Source organism: Nicotiana tabacum, chromosome 3, assembly GCF_000715075.1.
Source record: "Nicotiana tabacum cultivar K326 chromosome 3, ASM71507v2, whole genome shotgun sequence".
In the NCBI taxonomy this organism is placed as follows: domain Eukaryota; kingdom Viridiplantae; phylum Streptophyta; class Magnoliopsida; order Solanales; family Solanaceae; genus Nicotiana; species Nicotiana tabacum.
The window spans coordinates 12,714,450-12,728,373 of NC_134082.1; the positions used below are offsets into that span (position 1 = coordinate 12,714,450).

General features: G+C 32.9%; 2 protein-coding genes across 2 annotated transcripts; both read right to left on the reverse strand.

Moving 5' to 3' along the window:
* Window positions 1-3,193: 3,193 nt before the first annotated feature.
* On the reverse strand, window positions 3,194-5,665 carry LOC107786873 (uncharacterized). The gene is made up of 3 exons (XM_016608377.2): window positions 5,522-5,665; window positions 4,391-4,723; window positions 3,194-3,654 (listed from the first exon to the last, which is right to left on the reverse strand). The coding sequence occupies exons 1-3, from the start codon at window positions 5,577-5,579 to the stop codon at window positions 3,416-3,418; spliced, it is 630 nt and encodes a 209-aa protein (XP_016463863.1). The 5' UTR covers window positions 5,580-5,665; the 3' UTR covers window positions 3,194-3,415.
* A 1,393-nt stretch (window positions 5,666-7,058) lies between these two features.
* LOC107786877 (tubulin beta-8 chain) lies at window positions 7,059-10,360 on the reverse strand. The gene is made up of 3 exons (XM_075249219.1): window positions 9,866-10,360; window positions 8,478-8,747; window positions 7,059-7,918 (listed from the first exon to the last, which is right to left on the reverse strand). Exons 1-3 carry the CDS (start codon window positions 10,257-10,259, stop codon window positions 7,245-7,247), a joined length of 1,338 nt encoding a protein of 445 aa, XP_075105320.1. The 5' UTR covers window positions 10,260-10,360; the 3' UTR covers window positions 7,059-7,244.
* Between the last annotated feature and the right edge of the window lie 3,564 nt (window positions 10,361-13,924).

Sequence of the window (13,924 nt, forward strand, 5' to 3'; positions counted from 1 at the left end):
TGGCATCTTTTCGGTAGGAATTAGGTCAGAGGTCTTGATTCGGACAAATCGAACCATCGATCCTTGGTCCTTGTCCTCATCGATACTAGAGAACAGCGCCTTCGAGGATCGACACTGGAGTTTTATCAACCCACATTGATAGAGGAGAGGTTGTATGGCCTAATCAGATGGTTGAGGGTAAAATACATCCCTTCGACCTTGCTCGAAAAATACTTGAGCAAATTGACAATGCGTTAGAAAGAAGGGTAGATCTGGCCAAGGGTCACCCGATATTGGTGACAGAAATCAATAATAACTGGATCTACGGGACCCAATGTGAAAGGATAAGTATGTACGCTTAAGTATTCTTCCACATGGGTGGTGATGTCCTCCTCAGGGGAAGGAATCGCCACCTCCTTATCCTCCCAATTGTAGTCATTTTTTACCTGATCGAGATCGTCTTCAGTTATCGAGAAGATGTATTGGGACATGGGCTTGCATCGACCTGGAACTGATGTGGCCTTATCGATTTTGAAATCGGAAGACAACTTGCATGGCCCAGGAATGCACTCCTCGATACGAGGTGTCGCTGTCATTCTACCATCGGCCGGCCGCGATGATGAGGAGGCTTTTTCTTTCTGATGGACCATTTTAGATGTTTTAGCCATCACTGTTGTGAAACTCAAGAGAAGAGAAGAAGTTGGTGTTGCAACAAGCATAATCTGAGAAAAGGATAGGCTCAAAGAAGATGAAAAAGCTAGTAAAGATTTGGGAAAGGTTTGAGAAGTAAAGATTGCAAAAGTTGTGGAATTGACCTATTTATAGTGGTCGCTTCAACGGTTTGAGAAAGCTAATGGTTGACCATCAGCCGCCTTCAATTAATGACCTTGGGAACTATGCAGATGTGGCCTTTCAACCACTTATGTTGCTGTCGTCACGGGATTGACATCATGATCGAGGCATCAGGGGATCGAGGATCAAATCGTGTCTTATCATCTTACTCTAAGAAACATGGGGACTATCTGTACATTCGAAATTAGGTAGGCCCGATTTCATATGCTCGAGGGGTCGCTTCGAGAATAAGTTCGAAATAGACCGGGCTCGAGCCCGATGGTGGAGTACAAGACTAGAAGATCGAAGTGCTCGATGAACACCGAGGCCAAGTATGACCAATCTCGAGATAATACCGTTATGGTTTCTTAACAGAAAGAGCGAGATTCCCGTAGTGGCCCTAAGCTCACGGCGTGAATTCCGAAACGGATTTGTACTAGGCGGTTAGATAGTTGTATAATAAGATTTTCTACTATAATTAGAAGTGTACCTTATTTAGGATTTTCCTACTATATAAGGGGATCCCAATCATTTGTAACGCATCAATCATTGACAAAGGAATATATATTCTTCTCTTTCTTGCTTGCTATTCATCAGAATTGTCTTATTATTTCATTGTTCTTACTAGCCTACCTCGAGGTCATACCAACTCGAGGTTTAGACTTGCTTAAACACTGGTTCGACTTACTTTACTCTTTAATTTATACACTTGATTCCTTGTTTATCAGTTAGTATTAGATTAAATCACATATCTTTAAAACCACAATACAAATTTAATTGTTACTCGAATTTTAGGGTAAACAGAAGTATAAAACATAAATTAGGAATGAAGATATTCAGGTCGGGAGGGGTGGCCCAGGTGGAAGACAAAATATGGGAAGCGAGACTTAGATAGTTTGGGCAAGTGAAGAGAAGAAGCACAGATGTCCCAGTAAGGAGGTGTGAGAGGTTGACCTTGGTGGATCAGAAGAGAGATAGATGTAGGCCAAATAAGTATGGGATAAAGGTGATTAAGCAGGATATGGTGTTGCTTCGGCGTACCGAGAACATGACTTTTCATAGGAACGTGTGGAGGTCGAGAATTAAGATAGAAGACTAGTAGGTAGCCGAGAGTGTTTCTTTCCCATATAGTATTGTTGTTAGTCTTGTATGATACTATTGTTAGCTTTCTATTACTACAAGTTCCTTTCACTCGTTTTCTTATTATCTTGTTGTTGATACTGCTTGTTGCTATTACTTTTTTTTCATTTTTCTTTGAGCCGGAAGTCTACTGGAAACAATCTCTCTACCTTCAAAGTAGAGCAAGGTCAGCGTACAGACCCTACTTATGAGATTATATTGGGTTTGTTGTTTACGAAAGAAAATATTGAACGAGAGTTTAACTAGTGCAAATTTTCTTTCTACATAATTATTACTTATAAGGTAATTTTTATAATATGTACTAATTGGTAAACTTATATCAATAGTATTATTAATTAACATGTTAATAGATAAAACAACACTAATCATGTAAATTTCATTCCAATGTCATGTAATTAAGTAGTGATGATGTCATGGAAAATATATAGGATATGGGATTAATACGTATTTAGACAAATGCAACTTCTTGTGTATACACAGTTGGTGTCAAGTTGCATAGAGATACGTCATTTATATTTTTAATATGCTTCGTTGCCAAATCCGCCAGATAGCCTGGGAGTTAAGTTCCACAATATCACATTCCGCGTTTTGAAAGGGGCGTGAAACAAGACGTTTTACTTTAACATAAGGCGAAACGTAAGGCCCGAAACATTACTCAGAGTTCCTACAGTTTCTTCCATATTTTGAATTATATAAAAGACCCCTTGAACTCTTTGAGAGTTCATACCTAAATATGCTTCTATCCCCCCCCCCCCCCCAAACTCTAATTTTTCAAGGTTAATAACCCCCTAAAAACTAAGAAGTACAATTTTTAACCTTGAAAAGTAATAGTTCAGGGAATAATAAAAGCACCACATAATTTAGACATGAAACTCGCAAAGCAATTATACTTTAGTGTGTGTTTTTATATATTAACTCAAAATTTAATTTTAAAAGAAATTTTGATGATCGATTACGGTTTTCATTAAGTTTGAGACAAGGGGCAAGAAGGTTGCGTGAAAGGTGTTGATCCTTAGCACATCCTACTTCTTGCAAGAGTACTATTGTGTGACCTTAAGTTTTCTTTTACTTATTCTACTATATGAGCCTCATACAGCGCTATGCTCCTTTAATATGATGAGAAGGCTACTCTATTTCCTGTATCAATCTTCATCTATTTCTACGTTCTTTTTAATAGCTAGATTTATCGAGACATTGTTTGTATCACTTCATGCATAACTTCCATTCATTAATAAGGAAAAGGAAAAAAAAAAGTGAAAATGGATCAGATTAATAATAATAAAAGTTCATACATAAGTAGATGATATGACAACAAAAGTAAAATAATCCCCAAATATTTCTAGATTATTTAGCAAGTAAAAGCAAACAACAATAAGGAAAATTCAGAGCAACATGAACTCCTTAGTAACATGGCCACATTATACTGGAGAAGCTTCATGATCAGAAATGGTACATTACTTCAGAATCACCATGGGGCAGCAGCCTCCATATCATCGAATGTGATGGCAGGACTTGCAGCAGGGCCTTCACTCAACTGACGGCCATATTCGCCGCTGTATCCAGTACTGGCGGCGGGTCCTTCAGTCAATTGACGGCCATACCCGTCCGAGGCTGGTGCCAACGCTGCACCTGAACTTTGGATTTGGCTCATTTCACGGCGTCCGTTTAAATTTTTCCCGTTACAAAATGCTGGCAAATATACCCCTGCCACAAAGCACAAAATATTACAGGGATCTTTACATAAATAGCCAATTGACAATAATCAAGATATTCAAACTCAATTACGTTGCAGGTTGAATTGTAAGCATCTATTATAAGTTAGTATCCTCGGAGCCATAAGACAATTTAATGTTAAAATAACGTTTGTAACTCGGGGCAATGTTTTTTGTTACTTAAACAAGAAGGAAATGTATAGCTTAATTACCAAAGTTTGCTAAAAATTAAAGGTTTTAGTCCATACTTTAACCGCTTGTAGCAAGTTTCTAGTAGTTATCTGGTAACCATATAGTGTAAAAGTTCTTTAACGCTGTCAATATTTAAAAGTTAAACTTAGATGACTGTTCAAAAAACCTTTACACTATCGGTATATTTTAACATGCCGGAACAAATTACCTGCTTTATTCTGGTAGGTTACTAATCTCACTTGTTATCGACGATTACCATATCCTCCACACATTCAGTGTGATCTTATTTGCACTATTGCCCGATCATAGTTGTATTGTGCTATTAGATTAGTTATTTGTCTCCCCTGCCCCTATTAGAACAGTCTGGTTTGTAACAACACAACCTTAAAGGAAGAAGTCTTTCCTAATGGGAAGTTTCTAGTCATCTTTCTTGAGGAGCGAGAAAAGACTGTTATTATCTTTTAGGTGATCGGATAGTGTAAACCTTCTAAAACAACATAGAAGTTAAAGACTTTGAAAGTTAAGAAATGGAATACCTTCTCCCAAAGCCAAGTTGTAGTAAAGATCAACAATGTTTGGGCACTTTTGGTAACATTGTTGGGAGCAAAACTTAGAGGTAAAACTTGATTCAAGAAGAGAATCAGAAGAAATGCCAACAGAGTCTCTATTAGCTCCACAAGCACTTATGCACTCATCACTTTCAATCCAATTTGCTATGCCATTAATAGCCACTACTACCTCTGAGGTCTTGCATTGATATCCTGTTGTTCCCTCACTTGATTCATAAGTCTCCAAAGTGCATCTTTTCCCCGAGGAAGCAACTGAGTAGGCACACTTTCCTACTGACAAATCTTCACATACAATTTCTCCTGCATTTTTCATACAATAATAAGAATTACAGGATTTTAAGTCAGTGAATTTGAAGTAGGGTTGTTATTTAGGAAACATGATATATGTAATTTTTTATTATTCAATCATGGTCAAAGGTGGTCAATTGAACACCCTTCGTCGAAAAATTACACTACGTATATAGGTAAAATATTAAATTTTAGAGGTATATGACATATATTGAACACCCTTTGTTGGAGAATTTTTTTCACTTCTTTCAAGTTTGAACACCCTTGGATAAATTTCTGGCTCCGCCACTGGTATTAGACCTATAACACCGGGTTCAATTGAACCCATAATTTTCGACGTGGAGTACAAATTTATATGCAAAAAATCACTAAAATCGTAATAAATTATTGATATGAATCCATAACTTTAAGGATATAATGAGTTCAGTAGTAAGAACCTTAAAGGTTGAACCCATAGAGTTTAAATTCTAAATCCGCCTCTGTATATATTGTACAACTACCTAACCTACCAAGCACTAGATGGAGATTTAATCTCATGATCCTCCTTCTTTTATTTGATATAGAGAGAGAGAGTTAGACTTTTCTATAACAAATATTTCTATAATAACATTTCAGTATAATGGCCAAGTTTTCTTTGGAACCATTTTTATGTTATATTATAATAATAGCATTTCACTGTAGCAAATAAAAAAAATCGGAACAAATAGGTTGTTATAAGAGGTTTGACTGTACATGAAGATGGAGATGTATTCCTATTAAGATTGATATATAGATTATTTTATCAACAATATATAAAAGAAGAATACATACCATTACCAAGAGCTCCATGGATGAGAAATGAGAAAACAAGGAAGATAATGAGCTCCATATTTGGTAAAGAATTAAAGGCTTTCTTCTTAGGGGAAGTACAAAATGCAATAGGAGAATATGCTGATGATTAGAAATAGAAGAGAAATGGGTGTTTATATAGGCAGAATTCAGATGAGTCCAATAAGAAATGCCACTCAATCATTGTGGAATTCGTTTTGGATATAATTTATACATACTGATAGAGCGAATAATTTTTAAATTACCAGTAACGGTTATAGTACATTGCTAGTGCCTTTGCATTGGATTTTGTGTAAATAGTGTCCCTTAATTGTCATAATTCAGTTTGTAAGTGGGTTGGGTCTATGATTTGTCGCACTTTTACATATTTACTTCGTGTTACAAATTGGTATTTACTTTCTATCCAACCGGTAATGCTTGTTTCGTGAAAGAATACTCTTTTCTTCCCAATTTATGTGATACTTTCGGATTTTGAGAGTTAAAATTCTTAATTTTGATCGCGAATTCAGACATAGAATCTTTAAAAATTTTGAAATAAAATTTACATATTTTGAAGCTACGATGAAATTGGCTTTTACATAATTTTATCTTAATTTTTCTTTACGTAATTTGATCAGTGTATAAAGATTAGATTCATTATTATTTTTGGTTAATTTAAATTGTTGTTATGTTTGGAATTTGGCAGTGTGGAAGTGATTTGTCTTTGCATAGTCAGCCGAATGGAGACCTTTTCTTGTTTAAATATAAAGCCTGCAGAATGGTGTTTTGGATTTGTTTTCTTCCCTTATTTCAATGAGGACAATTTTGCGGAAATACCAATTGCCATGTGTCTTTCTTTTATTTTCCAAAATTCACTCAGTGAAGTTGTATACTGGAATCTCATTTTTCTATTTTCTTGAAGAAATATTTGTATTATACACACAAAAGATTGACTTAAAAACCGAAGTTACTCGGTCCATTCAATCAACGACAATCTCAAACGACGGTATAAAATAATTCGTAATTGTTTTGCTCAATTCAAATATTCAGTACTTAAATGATTCATTATAATTAATCCATTTTTACACAGGTGAATTTCATTTGTTTTCTTCCGTTGTTTCGATGACAATTCAGCGGATCTTCCAATTGCCATGTGTCTTTCTTTTAATTCCAGATGCACTAAGGTACGTTGCAAACTGGAATCTCATTTTCTATTCGATACGCTCGAGCAAAATATTCAACTTTTAGATGATTCATTATATTTAATCTATTTTCTAGTTAAGCTAAAAGTAAATACTAAAAGTTGGTAAACCTTAACGAATGCCTATTGGCAAACTAGAAGTCAAATAACAAGATCAATTGACACACGAAAGTTATATGACAAGATAAAAGCAATTGTATCTGTGTCTAACATCTTACGTTTATGTATATAACCGTGATAATCATAAGCTCAAACATTCTACTGGACATTATGTAGGTATTAGAAGTATATACCAAGTACAACATGCATTATCATCAACCAATCACAGACATCTTAGCATAAGCAACAAAATATTCAATTTGCAATTAAAGGATAGTGACAAGTTCAACAAAAATACAGGTTAGTCGCTTTCTCTTCACTACTAAAGTTCAATCTCCTCCTATGGGTATGGTAGTTGAGGTTACATCCACAGTTGAAAGGAACTATTGCTTAAAATATAAGATAAGATTTCCAGGCATCAGCACACTATTCATGATATGCTTCCTCTTCATCCTCATATCCTTCATCCTCATCTGCTACTGCATCTTGGTACTGCTGGTACTCTGAGACCAGATCATTCATGTTACTCTCTGCCTCAGTGAACTCCATCTCATCCATTCCTTCCCCAGTGTACCAGTGCAAGAAAGCCTTCCTCCTAAACATGGCTGTGAATTGCTCACTGACACGACGGAACATCTCTTGAATTGATGTTGAGTTTCCAATGAAAGTTGATGCCATCTTCAGACCAGTTGGTGGAATATCACAGACAGTTGATTTGACATTGTTGGGGATCCACTCAACAAAGTATGATGAATTTTTGTTCTGCACGTTAAGCATCTGCTCATCAACTTCCTTGGTGCTCATCTTCCCCCTAAACATAGCTGATGCTGTCAAATAGCGGCCATGCCTAGGGTCAGCAGCACACATCATGTTCTTTGCATCCCACATTTGCTGAGTAAGCTCAGGGACAGATAAAGCTCGGTATTGTTGTGAACCACGTGAGGTAAGTGGAGCAAACCCAACCATGAAAAAGTGAAGACGGGGGAAAGGAATGAGATTCACAGCAAGTTTCCGCAGATCAGAGTTAAGCTGGCCAGGGAATCTGAGGCAACAAGTAACTCCAGACATGGTTGCAGATATTAAGTGATTCAGATCACCAACTGTTAGAATATTAAAGCACCATCAGGTAAGGGAAAATTTTCAAAGTAGCTGCAGAACAAATGATCCTCAGCATAAAGCATATTAACTGGTCATAATTGTTGCTAAGCAAACACAACCAACCAACCATGTCTCAATCCCAAATGAGTTGGGGTTGGCTAAGCAAATACACTACATAAAATTTAGTTATGGATGCAAATTAAAGGGAAAAATATATAAGAATAACCAGTTGATGAATCACAATGTTTTATTTCCATCTCAAGGATGGCCATGGTTTCCCAGTTAGTTTATAAATAGTTTAGTTATTGAGATAACAGGTATTCAGCATTCAGTATTCTCAATACATGAAAGATTGATTGGGTGTTAGATTTTAGAAAGTAAGACCAAAAATATAAATAAAAATGGTCACAATTCTGGGGAGGCTATTGGGCCTAATGAGAAAATTAGTTTCAAAACCAGACACCCTAAAACACAGTGAAGACTCTATCATCATGTCTCAAGTTGAAATAGACCCCAAGGATATTACAACAGATGTCATTCGTATGAATCAAGGATACTTACAGCTAGGAGTTGTAAGTTTGAGGGTACGGAAACAAATGTCATAGAGTGCCTCATTATCAAGAACCATGCACTCATCTGCATTCTCCACAAGCTGATGAACAGACAAGGTTGCATTGTAAGGCTCTACAACAGTGTCCGAGACCTTTGGAGATGGGAAAACAGAGAATGTCAGCATCATCCTGTCTGGGTATTCCTCTCTTATCTTTGAAATGAGAAGTGTCCCCATTCCAGACCCAGTCCCTCCTCCCAGGGAATGGCACACCTGAAACCCTGCATACAATTTCACATATAAGCAACAAAGGTGCATGTATGACCATGAACACATATAGGGGGGGGGGGGGGGGGCGCTCAAGCACATCCCATATGAATGAAACAATAGAACTTCCAAACATAAACAACAATGTTGCATGAATGAATATGTGAACGTATAAAAAAGGGGTGGGGAGAGGAGGTCTCAAGCACATAACAAAATAACTAAAACAATAGAATATCTGACAATGAAACCAAGCCCACAAGTCAATAGATCATGATATGTATAAGGCGTCAAGAAAACGCCTTTTAGCAATCATAACTTTCAGCTCCTTTGTGCACAACATCTAAAACAGATACAATCAACTTAGGACCCTCGGTTTAATGACCAATCATTCATTCAACGCTACATAATTCGTCTTTTAAAGCAAATCTGGTCTCTCTAAAGCTAGAAATTTTCTAAATCTCTCAATTATTCATTCATGAATATACAAAATGCCAGACATAGATTAAGGTAATTACAACAACATAGACTACATTCATTTACAAGTTCATCTGAAAGGAATAAAAATAAATCACCATGAATAGATTCATCAACATGCGCATAAAAATTTAAACACACCTCAAAGGCTGTCAAAATTTCTTCTTCTCAGATGAATAAAACCATATAACTTACGATACAATAAACAATCACCATGAATGAACAAACCAGGATAAGTGAGACATATAAACAAAAACCTAATAGAAGATCACAATTTTCAGCATCTCAATTAACATAATAATAGCACTTGTGATATTAAAAACAGTCGACAAGTTAACAAATCAGGATATGCATAAACATAAACATTTAAAGAAAGCCTCGTGGGCACTCACAATTTTCAGTTTCACAATAAATAGAATCATAGAACTTAAAACAGTCTCACAAGATAATAAATCAAGATATGCATAAGCATTCAAACAAACAAATTGTAGGCAATCACGGTTTAATAAATCAGAAATACACAAACATTCTAACAAACACCTTGTAAGCAATCACAATTTTACGCTTCTCAAATGAACAAGATAATAAAATTCACAACAATAAAAAACAACCAGCACAAGTTAATAAATCAAATATGAATAAACATTTTAACAAGCACCTTGTAGGCAATCACAATTCTCGGCTTCTTTACGAACAACATCGAGAACCGAATCAATCAACTCAGCGCCCTCAGTGTAATGACCCTTAGCCCAATTATTTCCCGCACCAGACTGGCCAAAAACAAAGTTGTCAGGCCTAAAAATCTGACCATAAGGCCCAGATCTAACACTGTCCATAGTACCAGGCTCTAAATCCATAAGAACAGCACGAGGTACAAAACGCCCACAACTCGCCTCATTATAATAGACATTTACCCTCTCAAGTTGAATATCCGATTCCCCATGGTACGCGCCGGTGGAATCGATCCCGTGCTCCGCGCACACAACCTCCCAGAACTTGGCCCCAATTTGGTTGCCACATTGGCCACCTTGGATATGGAGGATTTCACGCATTTTATTAGGGTTTCGTTCGAAGGAGGGAGGAGAAAGGGAGAGGATAGTTGGTGGATTTTCTGTGTGAGAAATGTGAGAGGAGAAAAAGGGATAATGAGGAGTTTATATAGTAAGGGTTGTTTGGAGGGGAGGGGGTTTGTGGTTTTTGAAATTTGAAATGTTTGAGTGGTGGGAAAATTTAAGTCCGGACTGCCGGACAGGTGGGTGGGTGGTACTATTTGAAGACGTTATGTGTAAGCGGTAAATAATCTACGGTTTAGTTTGTGAAAAGTGAAAAAATTAAATTTGAAATAATTTTCTATTAAAATTCTTGTTTATGTAATGAAATATATTTCAGATCGATTTGTAACTTGGGTATAATTTAAAACTTGAATTTGGTCGTGAATGAAAAAGAGATCATTTTGATTTTACGTTTAGTTGTCAAAATTACTTTTGATATATGATGTTTATTTTCCATCGAGTGTGAAATTAATTTAATTCTTATAATTTAATGCATTTATTGCCTAATTTAATGACATTTAGCCTCCTCCCTCTCATCTTCTCTAATTAGTATTAAAACCCGTGCGATGCGCAAATATTTTGATAGAGTATTAATCTTATGAAATTATAATATGATTTAATATTATTTTAATAAAATTTAGTTGCTATTTTATTTTGTAATGCAGCGTGCATAAATAAAACAAAATCTATATAAATTTAAAGAATACACATCATATGGTAATCAAATAAATTATTTTATTCTTATTTAATTCTTTAATAAATTAGCAAGTGCTTAGTATTATTTATTTTTTACTAATGTGATTTTTTATTAACTTGTCAATTGTCCTAATATTTTGTCACTATTTCTTTTAATATAAAATAGATATATTTTTCTTACTCTAAAAATATTTTTACTTTTTTAAACTTATGTTATATTGTTTAAATTTTTAATTGTATAAATTTGTCAATAAATTTTTTGAGTACTATTTAAGTACCTTTTGTTATATTTAATTGATTATAAATATCCTAATAATATTTTTATATTTTTGAATTATTCAATATGGAATTAGGAATTCTATTTATTAACTTTTATATATAGAGAGAGAGAGAATGTTTTCTTATCAATAATACTTTTGAGTATGTTTATTTATTATTTTTATTTTATGTTTAAATTAATTAAAAGCATAAATTCTCTCACGTTATCTCTAATTTCCCTCTTTCTGTATTAGTTTCCCCTATTATAAATTTTATATAATTATTTTATTTAGTATTTAATCCAATAATAGATAACATAAAATAAAAGTGCATATGCCCATACTTTATAATTTACCAAAATTTCAGGTATTTTTTACATCTTTGGAGTTTTATTTTCCAATTCAAAAGTTTGGATAAGATTTGATTTATTTTATTTTTCAATTCAAAATTTTTGACAAATTTTGAATATGATTTGATTTAACAAAATAAATATAGAGAGGATATATAGATTATTTTTATTTTATTATTAACATATAAGATTCAAAATTAAATAATAAAAAATTTAATTTAGTAAATGGATTGCATATATAGTTCTTAACCGATTTTTTCCTTAGTTAACAATATCCCAAGCTACTAACTCTCCTTAATATTGCCAAGTAGCTTTTTAATAGCTTGTTACTTGGCTTAACCATAATGTCAATATATATGGTAACTTTATTCCTTTAATATATATATATATATATATATATATATATATATATATATATATATATATATATATATATATATATATATATATATATATATATAGAGAGAGAGAGAGAGAGAGAGAGAGAGACTAACCCGTATTTACTTTCATTCTTTTATTCTACTGCTCATATTAATATTTAAATTTACTAATAATATGCATTATTATTTATTTATTTTATTTATTAATTTAGGTCTCACACTATCTATATCCTATCTTCTTATATTATTTTCTTACTATAAAATTTTATATATTTTATTAAGTGTTTAAATCAATAATAGACAAAAAAAGGAGCATGCGTTTATATTTTCTTATACTTCACCAAAAACTTGAGGTATTTTTTTTCATCCTTGTAGTTTCCCTTTCCTATTCAAAAGCTTGGATAAGATTTTGTTTGTTTGTTTTTTCATTCAAAAGCTTGAAAAAGAAGTAAGTTGATATGGCTTAAGAAAATAATATAAGATATATAGATTAATCTCATTATTATTAATTCTATGGCAAATTTTTAAGGAAGAGATAGCGATAAGAACGTATAGAATATATGTACGACATGTGTTTTAATTTATTAATCCTAAAAAAATATAATTAACTTTATGTAAAGAAAATTTTCTATAAAGAGCCGATATAAATGGGATGCTTGGATGTTTGTTTCCCGAAATATCTGCATAATACAACATATAGTTTAATTTTAATTTAATAAGGTTTCCAAGTGTCTTCTTAATAAATATTCACTTGTCTTGTTATAACTTGTCACTTGGCTTAATTAAAATTGGAAAATTTATTTCTTATATATAGAGAGAGAGATGTTTACATTTACTATTTATTTTTACCATATACATTATAGTACAATACAAATAAATATAAAAGTTATTCAATAGTAACTTTCGCTTATTACTCATATTTCAAAGTGTGTGTTTCTATCCTAATTTTTTATTAAAAAAATCTTACCTCAAAATTTTTACAACGATAGTTCCACTATCGAGTTTTTTTTTACATGATGTTTCTAAAAAAAATATGAAATGGAAGGAAATGAATTATGTGGTTAGTAAATAATTACTAAAATAGAAATTCTTATTTTTGGAAAGTTTTGAATCTATTTGCAACGAAAACAGTATTCAATCTTATTTGATTTATACCTTTAAATTAAATTTGATAAAGTCTAATTTGCCTTACTTATTATTAGATCTTGTCTCTAAATATTTTTGAATTTTGTCCTAAAAATACCAAGTGATTTTTTTTAATACGCCACTTAACTTAATATTAAGCTTGACTACCCTCTTATTTTATGATTTTATCATAAAACTATTGATTTTGTTAATAACTATTACTTTTCTACGTGCCATAAGCAAAAATAAATTTATATTTATATTCAAATATTTTTATCTTCAAATTATCACTAACTATCACATTGAAAACTAAATTACAATTTATTTATTTTCAAAATATACATAACTCAAAAGGTCCTTCTATGATTTCTAGTTCCTAAACATACAGAAAATAAAACTCAACTCAAAATCATCCATAAAATCACCTATCTTAGATTAGATGGTCACCTCCATTTATGTAATCTAGCTCAAATTCAATTGTGTAATTTGATCTTTGTGTAATTTGAAAACGGTATAAATATAAAATGTATTTGGGAATAACTTTACACTACTAAAATATTTTTATTTTTTTCTTCAAAAATATAAATCGATGCTAAGAGGTTTGGCTTTCAATTTGTATACATGTAAAATTCAATTAATTTGATTATACTAAAGCAATGTTATTAATTTAATTTTTTAAGTACTTAATTTTAATTGGATGAAAATCCAATTAACAAATGTACTTGCGAACAGATTCCAAATTATAAGCTCCTTTCTTATTATGGTACAAAGTTGCCATTTGAAAATTTCATTGATTAGAATTGGATTATCAATTCGAATTCTTTATATAGATTGTCGTTAAGTTTTTCCCAATTATT

Bases quoted from the DNA above. Each gene is read 5' to 3' on its own strand.
- LOC107786873 (XM_016608377.2), bottom strand. From the start codon at position 5,579: ATGGAGCTCATTATCTTCCTTGTTTTCTCATTTCTCATCCATGGAGCT. The intron at 4,724-5,521 runs GTATGTATTCTT...TGAAAAATGCAG, and splicing joins CCATGGAGCTCTTGGTAATG to GAGAAATTGTATGTGAAGAT. The intron at 3,655-4,390 runs GTATTCCATTTC...GCTTTGTGGCAG, and splicing joins CAACTTGGCTTTGGGAGAAG to GGGTATATTTGCCAGCATTT.
- LOC107786877 (XM_075249219.1), bottom strand. From the start codon at position 10,259: ATGCGTGAAATCCTCCATATCCAAGGTGGCCAATGTGGCAACCAAATT. The intron at 8,748-9,865 runs GTGCTTGTTAAA...AATTGTATGCAG, and splicing joins GAATTGTGATTGCCTACAAG to GGTTTCAGGTGTGCCATTCC. The intron at 7,919-8,477 runs GTAAGTATCCTT...ATATTCTAACAG, and splicing joins CAAACTTACAACTCCTAGCT to TTGGTGATCTGAATCACTTA.